This window comes from Gopherus flavomarginatus, chromosome 6 (assembly GCF_025201925.1).
Source record: "Gopherus flavomarginatus isolate rGopFla2 chromosome 6, rGopFla2.mat.asm, whole genome shotgun sequence".
Lineage (NCBI taxonomy): Eukaryota > Metazoa > Chordata > Testudines > Testudinidae > Gopherus > Gopherus flavomarginatus.
Window position 1 is genome coordinate 76,560,485 of NC_066622.1, and position 17,570 is coordinate 76,578,054.

At 39.0% G+C, this 17,570-nt stretch overlaps 1 protein-coding gene across 1 annotated transcript in view; it reads left to right on the forward strand.

Moving 5' to 3' along the window:
* LRMDA (leucine rich melanocyte differentiation associated) overlaps positions 1-17,570 on the forward strand; it is a 985,783-nt gene that overhangs the window by 559,571 nt on the left and 408,642 nt on the right. Inside the window, exon 4 of the mRNA XM_050960402.1 lies at positions 9,062-9,201. Coding sequence (XP_050816359.1) covers positions 9,062-9,201 — 140 coding nt within the window. The remainder of the gene's footprint in view (positions 1-9,061; positions 9,202-17,570) is intronic.

Sequence of the window (17,570 nt, forward strand, 5' to 3'; positions counted from 1 at the left end):
ACTCAGCTGTTCTGTGGGATAAGGAATTACATATTCCAGTGTACATTCCTGCTGGTGTGGCCAATAATTTAACAATGGACGTACACAAAATTTGTTAATACAGTCAAGGCGGGGATCTGGAGAGCGAGGGTGTTGAACTTGCAGAGAAAGGGGGAAAAATGCTCTTCAGAAGTATTTTTGAGTTCTATAGATAGGTGATCTTTGGCAGAGAGGAAGGAGACCTACCATAATCTTCTCTTCAGTTTGGATGGCACATTTGAAGAATGAGGGTTCATGTGAGCCTCCTGCAGCATATCAACTAGTGCATCGTTTACTTGGCTATTTGCAAGGAACCACAGATATTTAATAGCATAATGAAATGTGTACCATAGGGGATGAGTTTGTAGTGGACTGCAGTGATGTTAGAAGCCAGAATGCAGTAGCACTGTGGAAAAGGACATGACAACAGGGGGAAAAGCCATCTAGAATAAAACCAGAATTGTTCTGTCCTTTCAAAAGGGAAATATTCACAATCCATTTTATTTCTGAGATGACCTATGGTGCATGGAGTAGAAAGGAAGGAAATTAAATGCTTAATGGTGAAAATCTGTGGAAGAAGCAGGTAGACTTGAAGCCTAAAAATTCCTAGTCCTGTTCCTGAGCAGCAATTAGAGCACTTCAGCAGCCATTAAGTCATGGCTCTCTGAACTCTTCAGGATAATGAACTGCTGTACCCTGGAAGAAGGCGGCATTGCATGTCATGAAAAATGGTCACCCTATTTGACAAGAAGGATCACCTGGATTCAGGGTATGCTCTTCAGGCAAAAGGAACTGTATGTTGAGCCCAGGATTAGAAACATTCCTCCCCTTTTCCAGTCTTTGCATCATGCTCACAAGAGACTCTTGAAATACTACATGAAAGCTTAGCTCAGACCTAGGCCCTTCATATCTGAGAAAAACATCTGGGAATCTACCTACACAAAGATGCATAAATGCCACTTTGGAAGATCACTTGCTCCCAAAGTATGTGATAAGTTTGGTCAGTACTAAGGAATCTATCCCTGGGCCTATCAACGTACTGCCTGTACACAACCCTCTATCTTCATCAAATTATATACAACACTAGCAAAGAATCATTTGCAGCTGCACCTTGTCTGTTGCCAAGATTCTGTACCTCTGCCAGTCAGGCATGAGGTCGGAAGATGGAACAGAAATGGCAGCATTTGTGCTGATGGATGATGTCATATTGCACCCAGACAGGGAGGATACCTACTTGCATATTACTAGATATTTCTGTGGTTATCCCACCTTGAATACCTAGCAGGAGCTAGTGGAAAGCAGTCAGTTGGCTGAGGTCCTTTCACACTGCACGTAGGGTATGCCTACACTGCAGCTGGGAGTCTACCTCCCAGTGGGCCTAGGCAGACATGTGATAGCTCTGCTTGAGCTAGTACACTACAAATAGCAGTGTAGTGAGGGGTAACAAGGGCAGCGACTCAGGCTAGCCACCTGAGTACATACTGCAGGGGGTCCTGGTGGGTTTGTACTTGAGCAGCTAGCTTGAGCTGCCACCCCTGCTACACTGCTGGCTTTAGCCCACTAGCTCAAGTGGAGCTAGCTCCCATCTGTCTACCCATGTTCGAAGCATGTTCCCAGCTTCAGTGTAGACGTACCCACTGCCTTTCTTTTAGAGGCTAACTTCCCTGTTGGTACCATGTTATTCACCTGTGGAATCTCTCCTGAATCTCTTCTGATCATCATCAAATTGAAGCAATCACATTCTCAAATGTAAATAACGTGTAGCTCTACATCTTACTCATTTCAGTCTCTGGTAGCACTGTTGCCTGGCCAAGATAAGCTGGTGGATGGAAGGTAGATGGCTGAAGCAAAGCTTGAGCAAGACATACTGGAAGCCAGAGGGAAAGGAGAAATTGGTGCAGCTGCCAAATATACCTTCCTCCATCTGCCCTTGGCAAGAGCAGAGCATACTACCAGACCAAGGTCTGGTCTTCATAATGTCCATGCTGGGTTACTGCAGCTCATTGTATTGGGAATTACTGCACTGACCTTAAAATGTGGGAGCTCCAAATGATCCACAGTGCAACAGCCCATCTCTTGAATCACACCAGCTGCCAAAAGCATAACACAATGGTGCCCCATTTACTACATTGGCTTGCCATAGAATATGGGTATTCATATGGCGATCTCCAAGGCTGAGGAAGGAGGACTGCTGGTGGAGATGGCATCCATCTATTGAGGAAGGGGAAGATACCTTTGGATAAAGGCTGGCTAACGTAGCAAGATGGGCTTTAAACTAGGTTCTATGGGGTCAGGAAAAAAAAGCCCACAAGTAATTAAAAAACATGGAGACCTGGGAGAAGGGTCAAAATCTGGAGAGAGCGTGGGCAATTATATCAAGGACAAAAGAGGGAACATAGAGGAGATATCAAATCAGTATCTTAGATGTCTTTATAATAGATGTGTACACTTGCACTGAGGTTGAGATGGAAATAGGAGGACGACTTATCAGGGTGGTTAAGCACTGGAATAAATTGCCTAGGTAGGTTGTGGAATTTACATCATTGAAGGTTTTTAAGAACAGGTTAGAGAAACACCTGTCTGGAATGGTCTAGTTATTACTTAGTCCTTCCTTGAGTGGACTATATGACCAATTAAAGTCCCTTTCAGTCCTACATTTCTGGAATTCTAAGGGGAAAATTAGGATATCTGTCATCATCTGTGAGGTCCTCCTTTAATAGACCAAACTAACTAAAAGTATACCTCTTGTTCTCTGATTGCAACATCCCTCACGGTTATGTTCTATAGGGAATTGAGCTGTCAGTCTCCAAGTTAAAACTTGAGAGGCCAAGCTTTCTTGGCAGCTGTATTAAATACAGTGCAACTCCTTTCCAGAAGAGTTGAAAATGACGACAAACCTGGCCACTTTCAGAACTCTTTAATCCAACTCTTACAGTCGCTCTTACAGTAACAACTACTAAGAAAAAAGAAAGGAGAGGGAGGAGAAGTGAACTCTCTCTGACGTGTGCACACATACACACTACTGACCCAGCAACCTTTAAGGAGGAGTGAATTCTTGTCCACTTTATTGGACTTTTTCTTGCTCCTGTTGAATATAAGAGTGCTTAGATACTATGGTGATGTGCACCACAAGATAAATTAGATAGTCAAGTTAGGTGGAAAGGAATATAAATATCTTTGATTGTTTCACAGCAGACAGTACAGTATTGTTAGTGTGGTGTAAGGGAGATAGGAAGAAGATATTTTTGGTTGTGCCTAGCTTGTAAAAGGTGACATCAGTCTAACAATGCATGCAGCCTCCATTGGAACTGCTTCACCACCACTTCTTGTCAACAATTGTATGGCCAATATTCTACTGTTGAAATGTGGTGCTTGATTTTTATCAGTAGAAAAAAAAATCATCTGTTCATATGCATGTGTGTGTTTATGCAATGGATGGTACATAATGTGTATGCACATGTATTGTCTCTGTCAATATATGCACAATGAGCAGACATTAAAAAGTTTATAAGCATTACTCATTCTAATGATATTCCCTGAGTTAAAAATGGGCAATACTGCAGGAACCAGGAATATCTCTAGAACTAGAATAAACTTTTTAAGTAAACCTGTGTGTATACACTCACCACTCACACATTAGGCATACTTTAAAAAGTTTATTCTATCTATTTCTTTGGGATTCAGAGGTAGACACATGTATAAGTTTGTACACTAAGTGTGTACTGACAGTTGTGGTATCTTTAACCAATATGAATAAAATAAAGGGACAGATAGCTCATTATTTTTTTTGATAAGGATTTATTTTTTGGTAAGAGTCCTTAGGAACAACTGAATGAGGAGATTGGTGAATACTTCCTGAGGCACTTTAATTGACATAGTTGAGATATTTTTAAAAACAGATTTCAAGTGATAGTATTCACATTTTTAGGCTACACGCATGCACATGGTAGGTAGTCAAGTATCTAAATAGTCAGAATGTACATAAAAATAAAAAACATCTCCATCAGTCCAGCACTGTGTCTACGCGTCAAAAAAAAAAATCTCTAATAGTGTTCTTGGATTTAATGGTGGATTTACTTTTCACAGAGAGCAGAGCTAAAATTGTGGTCTTAAAGTGCTATAGAAGGATTTTGCAGCTCTTTGGTTCCGATCACACCATGATGACACCCTCTGGGCTGCAATAATAAACCACAATGGGGAAGCTGAGAATGGATTTTCACTTCTGACTCTGCTTACTTTGTCTGTTCTCAGCACAGCCTTATAGATATTTTAATCATTATTTTGGTGGCCTAGTGTTGTTCTTTTATAATGAGCGCATGATATGCCAATTAATGAAACAGTGTACTTGAGGCATCATGAGCTATGATTCATTTCAGGGAAGCATTCAATCACGAGAAAGCTCCTACGTGACTTCAACATACTTTGCAAAGAATAATCTGTGACAGTAGATGGATGGGTCTCCTAGTTTGAGGGGGAAATCTGTACATGTGATGGGCTCATGGCTATTTTTCATGGGTGTGTGCGCGATGGTTACAGTCCTAGAGAGCAGAAGTTCAATTAATAAACTAAGGCATAATCATTTTAGTAATGACTTGGTCTCAGTTGCTAACGCAAATGATTCTGGCTTTCAAATGTTACCATCCTATTCCACACATTTTTTTTAAGTGCTACTGGCATATGTTGCTTGTTACTGTCTTCTCTGTAAATAAGTAGGTTTTTTTGGGAGGGGAGGGGGGAATGGTGTCTTAGGTTAGGGAATGGTGTCTTATTCCATGATTCTGTAAAACACCATGAAAATATGTGGTGCTACATACATTACTGTTTTAAATAAAATAAAAAAATCCATACGATGCCATCATCCATTCCATTGGAACAGGGTAGATTAAAGACTGCTAATAATACATGTCTCAATAAAGAATGTGGTGAGACTTCACGTAAAACTGTCTATTAACTGAGTTGGTGTATGATTCCCGTCATGCTTGCCCAGAAGTTCATATGCAAAACTAAAACTTCTAAATCATAGAAATGTTATGGCTGGAAGTGATCTCGAGAGGTCATCAAATCCACCCCCTGTCCTGAGGCAGGACCAAATAAACCTAGACCTTACCTGGCAGCAGTTTGTCTAGCCTGTCACTGCCCTTTTTATAACAGCCCATAACATATTTGAAGACTGTTATCAGGTTCCCCCTCAGTCATCTTTTCTCAAGACTACACATGCCCAGGGTTCTTTTAACCTTTCCTCATAGGTCAGGTTTTCTAAATCTTTTATCATTTTTGTTGCTCTCCTCTGGACTCTATCCCATTCATCCACATCTTGCCAAAAGTGTGGTGCCTAGAACTGGACATACCAGGGCTGAATACAGTGTGACAATTATGTTGTATGTGTTGCATACAACACTCCTGTTAATATACCCCAGAATATTAGCCTTTTTTGCAGCTGCATCACATTGTTGACTCGTATTCAGTTTTGATCCACTATAACCCTAATTCTTTATAGCAGTACTACTATCTAGCTGGCTATTCCCTATTTTGTAGTTGTACATTTGATTTTTTCTTCTAAATTAAAGTACTTTGTACTTATCTTTAGTGAATTTCATCTTGATTTCTGACCAGTTCTCTAATTTGTCAAGATTGTTTTGAATTTTAATCCAGTCCTCCAATGTACTTGCAACCCCTCCCAGCTTGGTGTCATACACAAATTTTGTAAGCATAGTTTCCACTCCACTATCTAAGTCATTAATGAAAATATTGAATAGTACTGGATCCAGGACTAACCTCTGTGGGATCCCACTAGATAGGCTTTCCTAGTTTGTCAGTGAACCATTGATAACTCTTTGAATGTGGTCTTTCAACAAGTTGTGCACCCACTATATTATAACTGAATCTAGACCACATGACCCTAGTTTGCTTATGAAACTGTCATTTGATACTGTGTCAAAAGCCTTACTAAACTTGAGATGATATGTCTACTGCTTCCATCCACTGGGCCAGTAACTCTCTCAAAGAAGGCAATTAGGTTTGTTTGGCATCGTTTGTTCTTGTCAGATCCATGCTGGCTGTTACTTATCACCTTATCATTCTCTTAGTTGACTGCAGCAGCGGAATGAGGAGGATTTTCTTCTGCAGGCTTTGATATGGTATCTGGCTGCAAATGAACTCTAATTTTTCTTTCATAGTGTAACAAACAAGGCTCTGGCTGGGAGTTCAGATTCAAGGATTTGGCCCAGAGTTTGAAAAGTGGTTTGGAATCCTTCTGGATGAAAAATAATTCATTATTATTTATATTATAGTAGGACCTTGAGCCCCCAACTGAGATTGTAGGGTCTTATGAATTGTTACATAATTTGTTCCAGTATTTTTCCAAATATAGAAGTTACACTGACATTTATAATTCCCCAGCTCCTTCCTTTTTAAAGATAGGTACTATGTTTGCCCTTCTCCAGTCCTCTGGGATCTCACTTGTCCTCCATGAGTTCTTGATAATAAATGCTAATGGTTTCAAGATTATTTCAGGTAGTTGCTTAAGTACACTGGGATGAATTTCATCAGGCCATGATGACTTGAATACATATAACATATCTAAATATTCTTTAAGCTGTTCTTTCCCTGTTCTGGGTTGTTTCTTCCCCCTTGTTAACGTTCATTGTATTGAGTATCTGGTGACGATAGGGACTTAGAATTTTCTTCAACTAAACGTAAAGATCGGTGTCTGGCACTCGCATTTAATCTAGATACTTGGGGCCATATTTTTAGATTCGTAAAGGTGCAGATGGACATTTTGTGGGATTTACCAGAGTGCCTAAGTGAAGTTGGCATGTCACTATTGTTGACTTTCAATAGAAGTTAGTTGACTAACCTGTTGAGGCACTTCTGTAAATCCTGCCATGGGTGCCTATCTGCACTGTTAGGCAACTAAATACTTTTGGAAATATGGTCTCTACATCTTCATGGCTGACCCTGAATTTATTTATAGTGAACACTTCTGTCCCAACCTGATTCAGCATTCTTTAAGTAGCTATAAGGTTTAAAAAATGAAATTACTTCTGCTTCACAAGACTTCTAATGAAGTGATGACAGAAAATTCTGCCCACTCACTCTGTGAAGGAAGATCTTTTCTACCTGTGCAATACTGAGAATTTTCTGTAATAAAAGGTCAGATCTTTAACAGCAAACTTCTTGGGATTGCCATTAAGGAAAAGGAATGGAAATAATTAACTTTTGTGGTGATAAAGCACCTCTTTCAGGGAGCATCGTTGTAGCTTGAGATGTCCTACAGACGATTAACAGGATTGTATCTGGATCAAGGTTACTTCCAGATTCAAACAATCATGTGATCTTGCCTTTGCAATGTCTGACAACTCTCTAATTTCAATGCTAGCGTAAAGTACTTCATCTCAGCAAAATTTGCTTTCTTTCTGTCAGTTACGTACTGACTCGGAGAGCCATGAATGATCTTCACCAAAAAGATAATCTGTGAATCAGGGGTCCAGAGTCGTCAGAGTAAATTGCCACTATGTCTTGGTTAGGCTTGGGTAGCAGAAAGATAGATTTGTAATAATAATGTTACAATAATGCACTTTTTCTAAGTGCCTGATCCACTGCCCCCTGAAATCAGTTGGAATCTTTCCACTTTTTTTGAATAGTTGCTGAATCTAGCTTGATAGTTTTAACATGATCCTCCATACTTGAGGCTTAACTCTACTGTATCATGTTGAAAAGTGACACCCTCGTCGTCTTACTTAATTTTCTCTCTGTAGCTACTTTCACCATTCTTATGCAGAGTATTTGAAGATACGTAAGAGTGTATGGAAAAGAGCATGAATAGAAATACAGAGTTGGTGGCTATCAACGTACAAAAATTCTTAATTGATGATCAGCGTGAGCTTTTATACGCATGAGAAGTAAAATGGAAATTAAGTTTACAACAGGAGAAGAGTTTTTAGCAATTAAGCCATTCTTGACATTCTGGGGCCTGCATAAATCAAGTATAAATAATAGCAAAAAAAGTGAGCAGAGGATTATTTTGAAAAAGAGTTGTTGTTTATGGTAGCAGGAGTAGATGAGAACACTGAATTGCTCTTGAATAGTTTTAGAATAATCACTATTATCTAAGCCAGTCCATTTTTAAAGTAAAAATAATATATATGTACCTACAGCTTCTTGAGTCAGCATTTCCTTGTATATAATTGAAAGAAATAAGATTATATACAATCTTTTAAGGACTTTCATATCTTTCATTAACAAAATGAATATTTTTTCTTCAATCAAAAGCCTAGCACCTGTTCAATCTGATGTGTGTTGTGCTGCTTAAATTTAACTAGCATTTCCCATGTTGCAGTGGACATTTAAATCTCATTTTTATATCCAAGGTGATGATATTTATGTAGTGAGGAATACACTTAATTTGAAAACCCTGATCAACACCCAACTATACAACCATTTAGATGATGTTTCCAGCGTTTATTTCCACTTGATATAGGATGTATACCTCATGTTGTAACACTGGGGTTTTTAAGTTGCTTTCGGTGAAGCATTTATTCATGTACACTAATTGAATAATTATCAATGCATTGTTGTGACACTCAAAGCATTTATATTCTTGTAGTGAAAGTAGTTTGTTGTGGTTTGACTCCTTTTTGTTTTAATTCATTTTCCAGTGGACTGAATGTATTAGTGATGAATGTGCTATGAAAGTACCTGTTTGTTTCCATGTAGGAAAAGTTTAATGGCTCCAGAAATGGCTTACCATTTTACCACACAGTATCCATCATTTTGTCAAAGTTTTCATGTTTTGTAGCGAGCCACATGGAAAAGAGAGAAGGAGAAAAGAATGACATAACAGCCAAGTTCTTTCAATCTGTGCTGAAAAACTGACTTAAATTTAGCCCCATTTGCCTTTGTAACAATTAATGTGACATCTTCCTGTGGGTCATAGTAAATTTGATTGCCAATTATTGAAATGTATTTTTAAATCAGTGGTGGTGCAACTATAAATGCTTTTTACAATAATGTCATTGAATCCTTAACCCACAATTTTTGACACATAACAGATTTAGAAAGCCTGCTGGATCACTTGGCTGATGTGGTGCCCTCCTTGGAATACCTCAGTTTACTAGGAAACATGGCTTGCCCAAACGAACTGGTCAGCAAGGACAAGGATGAGGATGACTACCAGAGGTACAGGTTAGTATCTTAGCTCCGAAATATGATAAGATGCATCCATTTCTTAATGCTGGATGGAATCAGATGGCTAAAATCAGAGCATGTTCCCAAAATAACACACCTTCCTATATTCTTTAGACAAAGGTGACTCCCTTAGGGCCAGATTCTGCAGTGTGTAGTGCCTTAGTATTTGAATAACCCCATTGATTTCAGTGGAATTACCGACTGGGGGCCCTAATTCAGAAAGCACATAAGCGTGTGCTTATTAAGTCTACCAAAGTCAATGGCAGTTAGGCACATGCTTAAAGTGAAACATGTTCTTAAGTGCTTTCTTGAATAGAAATGAACTTAATTGTGAGCTTACGTGCTCTCTTTAATCCACCTCAGAGCTAGGCACTGCTTACTGTGTGAGTAAGGGTGGCTGAATCTGGTGATTAAAATAATTACCTTATCGTAGATCTCCATTCTTTTTTCCTGAAAAGGAGTTATGAGGCCTTGTTTCTTTCAACATATTTCAAAAGAAATCAATTAAGAATACAGAGAAGGCTCCTCTTTAGATATGACACTTCTCTGCTCAAAGACGGAGCAGTCAGAATGTAGTCAAACCATGAGTCTTAAATTAAGCAAAATATCCATGTGGCACTTGAATGTGTTTTCATTAGCAGAAGTTTGGCAATTAACAAGAAACACTTGAAAGTAGAAGTCTGGTAAAGTGTCCCTCTTGAGTGTAGCCCTACAGAAATGTAGCTGGGAATTAGTTATACGCAAATAGGTTTATTTTTTGAAGAACAAAATGTAATATAAAGATTAATTGTCATTGGTGATCACAGTGATTGACTCTAGATCCAAGACTCTGTGGAATGCCTGCTGAGTGACATCATTCTTCATAGCTGCCGCCCTCTGGCAGTGAGATATTATTATAATAAAATTCTATTTGATGTCGTCTGAGCTTCTTTGCCCCAGTCAAATATGATACTCGATTTCAGACCAAGGGTACTTCCATTTTCCGCATTAGCTAACTGAAAATGGCCCTCTTTGAGTTAATCAAGAGGCAAAAAACATGGTCAGTAAGCTATCTATCCAAGTGAGAAACTGAGCTTTTTCTTCAGTATGTTATCCAAGATATTGAAAACACTGATTGTATCTTTACACGATCAAAAGTCTTATGTAGGATGTATAGTTCAACACATGCAGTAGAAAGGATAGGCGACCTGAAAGGAGTTTGTTTGGAAGGTGCATGGATTGGACACAGTGGCTTATTGCTTTATACTATAGTTGGTTGAAATTTTGCTTGTGGAGTTGGCAGTAGCACAGCTCTCTTGAGTATGAACATTCTATATTCAGTATTCTCAACTTTTGAGAATAGTTTTTAGTGCATCTTTAGCCAAAAGAAGTTAACATCTAACAATCCTACTTTTGAATTCAGCATAGCTTTGGCATCTTGGCTTCCACTAAGGCCACGTCCAGACTAGGAATTAAAATCGATTTTAGATACGCAACTTCAGCTACGAGAATAACGTAGCTGAAGTCGAATTTCTAAAATCGAGGTACTCACCAATCTGGACGGGGCGGCATCGATGTCCGCGGCTCTCCGCGTCGATTCCGGAACTCCGTTCGGATTGATGGAGTTCCGGAATCGATGTAAGCGCGCTCGGGGATCGATACACCGCGTCCAGACTAGACGCGATATATCGATCCCCGAGCAATCGATTTTAACCCGCCGATGCCGCGGGTTAGTCTGGACGAGGGCTAAGTAACATGGCCTAGATTTTATAAAATATTTTCCCATCACTTTCATCCTGAAGTGGAAGGTATGCCTAATACCCAGCTTACAAAAAGCCTGATAGTGCTGTCTCTATGTAAATTTATGTGACATTTTCACTAGACAATTGCTTAAAAATAAATGATTTCTACAGTTTACTGTTTTTCACTTTAAGTACACTTTCTGACAATATGTCTGCTATTAATCATTTAAGCAAAAGTAGTACCTTAAAGGAGCCATTCAGAGGCAAGAACCCATGGTTCATTTAGTGCTGTCAGAAAAAAACCTTATTGATTGACAATCTCTGTGGTTATGTGATGTAATATTTATAATATGTCACACAGTCATACATCAAAACAAGCATGTCTGTTTGTTTCATTTCAGTGCAAAATGTTGATTTCTATGAGGTCAGGGTAGTTTTAGGTCACACTGTGGCAAACCACTGTGTCAGAAATGTGAAGTGACTGGATTTATCTATCTGCTGAAAACTGCAACATTGATGCTTTTTTTCCCTCTCCTTTCAGATTTTTTTGGCATTTTTGCATCTATAAAAACAATTTTAATTAACCGGTTTTAAAGTGAATACCCTACTCAGTAGTTAAATAACAACATATAGCTCTTCAGCTGAAATGCAAACTTCCTGGTACTTTCCCCTAAGCATTCATTATATCTCATAAACTAGGCTTGTCTGCATAGTGCTGTAATTTAACTACTGGGGTATGAGTTGTAGAGTGCTTGGAAGTGTCACACTTTAACTACCCTGTGTAAACCCTGCTGCTGAGAACTAAAAAGTACAGTACTTAGTTTGTGTTATTCCTGTTTGAAGTGGGACTACATAAATGTGAACTAGTGACCTTTTACTGCACGCCAGCAGGGTCTACACAGGGCAGTTAGAGCACAACATATTAGATCATTCTACAGTTCACATCGCCATAGTCTCGACTGTGGCCCTGTGTAGACAAGCCCTTTAATGCATGTCTATGCAGCAGTTAGACATCTAGGACTGGCCCTTGTCAACTGACTTGGGCTAAGGGGCTGTTTAATTGCAGTGTGGATATTTGGACTCAGGCTGCAGCCCAAGCTCTGGGACCCTCCCACCTCACAGATCCCAGGCTCCAGGCTCATACTGAATGTCTACACTGAAGTTAAACAACACCACAGTTAAACAGCTCATTAGCCCAAGTCTGAGTCAGATGGCATGGCCCATCCATGGATTTTTAATTGCAGTGTAGACATATCTCTAGAGTGTCCAGACAGTATTATAATCAAAAGGTCTTAGTATGTATACTTATTATGGCTACTATATTATGGAGAATATTGACTCAGTATCTACATAGGTAGGTGAGAGTTCAAAAGTTTTACTTAAAGGGCTGTAGTCAGGTAGTTGAGGCCCAGATTTGATGGGACACATCTTGCAAAATAAATAGCATACTCACTTCCATTCCAGTCAATTAGGGTATTTAGTTTCATAGGACTCAGTGCCTTATAAAATTCTTCCCTAATTTTTTTAAAACAAAAAAAAGTTTGACAAAACCTGTGTGAAATTTCAAAAATGAAAACAATACACCACACACACCAGAGTCTTTTGTTTTGAATTAAAACATTTATGTGCTTGCAACCTGAACATTGCTGCATCCTACAGATGTGTGAGAACCAGAAATTAAGTTGCTAGAAATCAAGATTTTCTCAACTATTTTTGTTTCAGCTTTTCAGTTTTAATTATCTAAAGTGCTGTTAGTAGCACAAGTTAGAAAAATGAATTTTAATGTAATTTTTTTAAAGTTATAGCATATTTAAATACATGTAGGATGTTATATACATAATTTTACATATGAAATTATTCTTTCAGCAAGGCCCTGATCCTCTGAGATCTATGGCATTGAATGTGTTTAAAAAACTGTTTTTGTAAAAAGAAAAAAAGAAAAAAAATTCTTTGTTTTTAAATTTTTTTAGGAAGAAAAGCTATTTCTCAACTGGCACTATTGAAAATGCTGTGCCAGAGTGTTTTTTGTTTTTGTGAAGATTATGTATATTTTTTTTAAAATGTGTGTTCAGTTTCCTTTTTGTGTGAAATGCTATTGTTTAAAATGTTTGCGAACATTACATTTTTGCATGAGTTTATTTCAAGAAATAGTTTCTCTAATACTTTGGGGTGGGGTGAAGTGGGGAGAAGAGCAGCTCATGTCACTAAGAACAGTATATTAAAATATAGGGATAATTTGTCACTAAGAACAGTATATTAAAATATAGGGGAGGGAGGAAAGCCAGAAAACATTCCAGTCCAAAAAGGATATAGGAAAAAAAAGTGCCTTGAAGAACAGTGTGCATTCTAAATAACCTCATCTACAGTCTCTGCTTTGAAGATTGCAAGAAAGCAAAGGTCATGACCCAGAGATCAAAGTAGCAGAAGTCAACACAAAAATTGCTTGTTGCTTCTCTTGTACCCACACTTGGTCTCTCCGGTGGGTGTATTGTTTGTAGTGAAAACTTCAAACATGTTCTTATTGAACTGTGAAAAATCATCTGGGTCAGAATGTGTTAACAAGCATTTGTTAATGCTGTAGGTGACCTCACCTATTTTCATTAAAGTGAGATAATTGTGAGGGGTGTGTACTGTGTGTGAAGTTTTTAGTGCTTGTTCGTTCTTCTTTGCTCCTTATTGACTTTTCCTGGAATGGTTCATTCATTAATAGCACTGTTGACATGGAAACAAAGGCAAGTGGAAACAAATGCCTGAGTTTATTTTAAATTAGCGTTAAAAGTACAATATGCTATCTTTGGCAGAAAGGAGTAAATGGTGATAACCTTACAGAGTCGTCTTAAGATACAACCGTAAGAAAGGAAGTTCATGCATTTTCTATAGATTAGCTTGCTGAACTAAATTAGTTGCTCTGCACGTGTGGTCCTGCAAAACTGCAGCTCCTCTTGTGAGATTTTCAGCCTTCTTCTCAATCATTGCTCTTACTGAGAGCAGATTAGCTTTTTTGCTTATTGTATTTTATAAATACTATAAATTCCACATCTACGTATTTCAAAAGGAGAGAAAGAAAGGAAACATTTTCCCTTAAGGATAGTGAACTATTAACAGGTGCAAACAGGCATAGGCTAATACTACTCATCTTACTGATGATAATGATGATATTTTGCCTTTCACCCAAGGCCTTTTTATTTCAACAGTGTCTGGACAGAGAGAGAGAGAGACAGAGAGTTATAACAGCAAACAATGCTGGTCAAACATTAAATAAGCCCCACAACTCCCACAGTCACAATAGAGGCCAAGTAGCCAAATCTCAGTAGACAATCTAGCCCAATGCCTTAAAGTCAACCATTCATTCCCTCTGGGTTTGATTCTGATCTCACCAGTTTTACACTGGTATAGCATAATTCACTTCAGTGGTGTGACTCCCAATTTATACCAATGTAAATGAGAGCAGGCTCAGGCCCTTTAATCCTGCAAGTGAGGTTGTGCACGTTCATTAGCCTTCAGGCTACTAGGGTTTGAGGGAAAAAAATATAGTACTACAATAGTTGAAAGGTTCCAATAAAAAAGAAGAGGTTGAAATGTTCTTAATCCAAAACATTGCCCAGCTAGTTTGTTGCACATATAGTACTAGGAATGCTAGACTTTTTTGGATGTACAACTCTCTATCCATCAACCCAAAATGAATTTTATGCCATGAATTTGTTTACAGCATAATATGTATTTTTTTAAAGTAAGAGAAAAGGAGAAAATTAAGGGTCTTTGTATAGTTTAACCTTTGCTCTGTTCCTTCATTATAGGCTCAATGTCATGATTTTTCCTTCTATTATGTGAACTCCTATGTAGCCATTTCTCCTATAGTGTAGGAAGAGTCAGAGCCATTTCCAATGGGCAACTTCATTGGCACCCTGGAGCTTTCTTTTTAGTGTGGTTCAAGACTGATTTTGTTCTCTTCTCTCTGTTTTCTGGCACCATAAAGCCCAGCATATTCTGCAGCTTGTGCCTGCTTTATGATGGGAAATAATCTATGAATCTGCATCCACATGAGAGTCCAGATGCTATAACATTGTGTGACTTTTCTTGTTATGGACTCCTTGACTGTAGAACAGAGATTTCCTAGAATTGCCAATATTATTAATGAATAATGTGTTAATGCCTGGTAATGAGCTTTGACCTCTTAAACATAAATGGTTAATGAAATATACCTCCAAATAATCAGGGCTGGCTCAAGCTTTTTTGCCGTCCCAAGCGGTGAAGAGGAGTGGCGGAGGGGAGACGCGATCTGTGGCACTTTGGCAGCGCAAACGGGTCACTTCATTCATAGGTGGCAATTCAGCGACAGGTCCTTTACTCAAAGAGGGACTGAGAGACCCGCTGCTGAATTGCCACCAAAGACCTGGATGTGCTGCCCTTTCCCATTGGCCAGCCCAAGCACCTGCTTCGTTCGCTGGTGCCTGGAGTCGGCCCTGCAAATAATATAAAGTATAAACTAACACACATAAGGACCCGTTTTACTTCAATGAATTTTGGATCAGGACCGAGGTGTTTCATGTACATGTTTAAAACAGCTTTCCTTACCCTCCTGCCTGGTGTTTCTGTTAGAACCTCTTGCCCAATTCCATTTGAGGCTGGACTTTTATATATTTAAATGTCAGATCCTCTTCAAGGATCTTGTGAATGGTTGCTCTTGTCTGTTTGGAGGCTGCTAAACACAAGCTATATCTACAGTGGGTGGAGTACCGGCACTGCACATGTATCTACATGCTGCAGTGAAGGGCAGACTAGGTCCATGCTTGTGGCTGCAGTGTGTAGCTATCTGTGGCAGTGAAAGGCTCAAGCAGCAGGGAAAGGCTCTGGTAGCTCCCTCCTGTCAGAGACTTTCCCTTGTTTCCAGAACCTTTCCCCACGACCTCCCCTCACTGGAGCCTTTCACTGTGGTGGGGAAAGGCTCTGGCAGTGGAACACTACACTGCTAAAAATAGCAATATAGATGTGGGAGGTGCTGCTTGGGCATGTAGAGAACTGTGTAGGATATTGACTCTAGGGGTTCAGCTGTCTAGGGCACTTGATTCTACTCATCTAAGGTGTGTCTCATTGTTTACACTGCTGTTTATACCTGTGCCAGCTGGGACTTCAATGTCTGTACTCACCTACTGCTGGAAATGTAGATATACCTTGGAATATATTTTAAAAATAAGTTGCATAGAGCTTTCCATTTCAAATCACTTTGTAAATATTAATTAATACCCACAATATCCCTGCAAGGTAGCTAAATGTTGTTACCCCCTTTTACAAATAAGGAAACTGACATAGAAAGTTGTGACCATAGGGACTGGAACTAGGGGTGCTGGGGATGCTACCGCACCCCATGACTTGAAGTCGTTTCCATCATATACAGAGTTTATAGTTGGTTCAATGGCTCTTAGCACTCCCACTATACAAATTGTTCCAGCACCCCTGTCTGTGACTTGTCTAAGGCTGTGGAGTAAGTATTGGAGACACTATTGTTATTTGTTTATTCAGTGTTTGTATATTATGCTTATAAAAGTGCAAGTATGCGTGTTGATATAGTATTATAACTCACATCTTCCTCATTATGGTTCCAGTACTCTGACCTCAACACCTCTCTCAAGTATTGTATGGAGATTTTCATCCCCAACTTTCATTAACATTGGTGGTGGAGTTGTATAACTGAATCATCAACCCGTGCATCACTTTGAAAATGTCCCCTTAATGTCTTGACAGGGCTATGTAAAAAATGTTAAAACAATCCTAATCACATGGAACACTTACGGAATTGGTAAATGAATTTTAGTCCATATTGTCATTTCCAATTATTTAAAGCTGAGATAAAAAAGAATGCGATATTCCGTGTGCTGTTTTTTTCTCCACCTACAGCTACAAGTGATCAAGACTTCTGTTGGTCCCCTTTGTTAGTTTACTTTCCTAACACACGTGGGGAGGGGGGGAGTTTTGGATGAAAAATGATGTTGCTTTCCTTGCATAGCTGGTTTCCTTTGAGTGTTTACACACCTTCCTAGCATCCCTTTCCAAAGGGCACCATTTTCCTCGTCACTACAGATAACTACCTTCTTTCACGCTACTGCAAAGATGGTCAGCCTCACAATAGCAGACTCAGGGCACCCGCAGCAGTGCTAAGATTCAAAATGATCATAAAATACCCCAGTGAACCGCTGAACTAAAACAAAACATTCTAAACTTTGAATGAAAAAAATCCATCTAAATTTTACATTCTGTGGTATTCTTTTAGCTGGCAATGGTATAAGTCTAAAGCAGTTGCAATGTGTCATGCAATTTATAGATCCCAGTGCCTGCCATAAAGTATTTTATGATAGCTGCACTCTGTGTTATTAGTAGCTGTCTTTTTCTGCAGCCATCGGTGTTTGATAATAGCCTTAAAACACCCAAAATTACTTACCTGCAAGCAACATTCCAGATAGTCCCTGTTGACAGTTTGAATAAGTTTAGTGCCCTTTTGTTGTACTTTACCTTCAAAACAAACTGATTGAACCATCAATAGCTCCTGGAAGCTGACAGAGGCATGTCATCTGGGCTAACCTTCTGATAGTAGGTTATCTGTGGGAGTTAACCTCCCTGCATTGTTAACTGAAATGTTTTATGTACTAT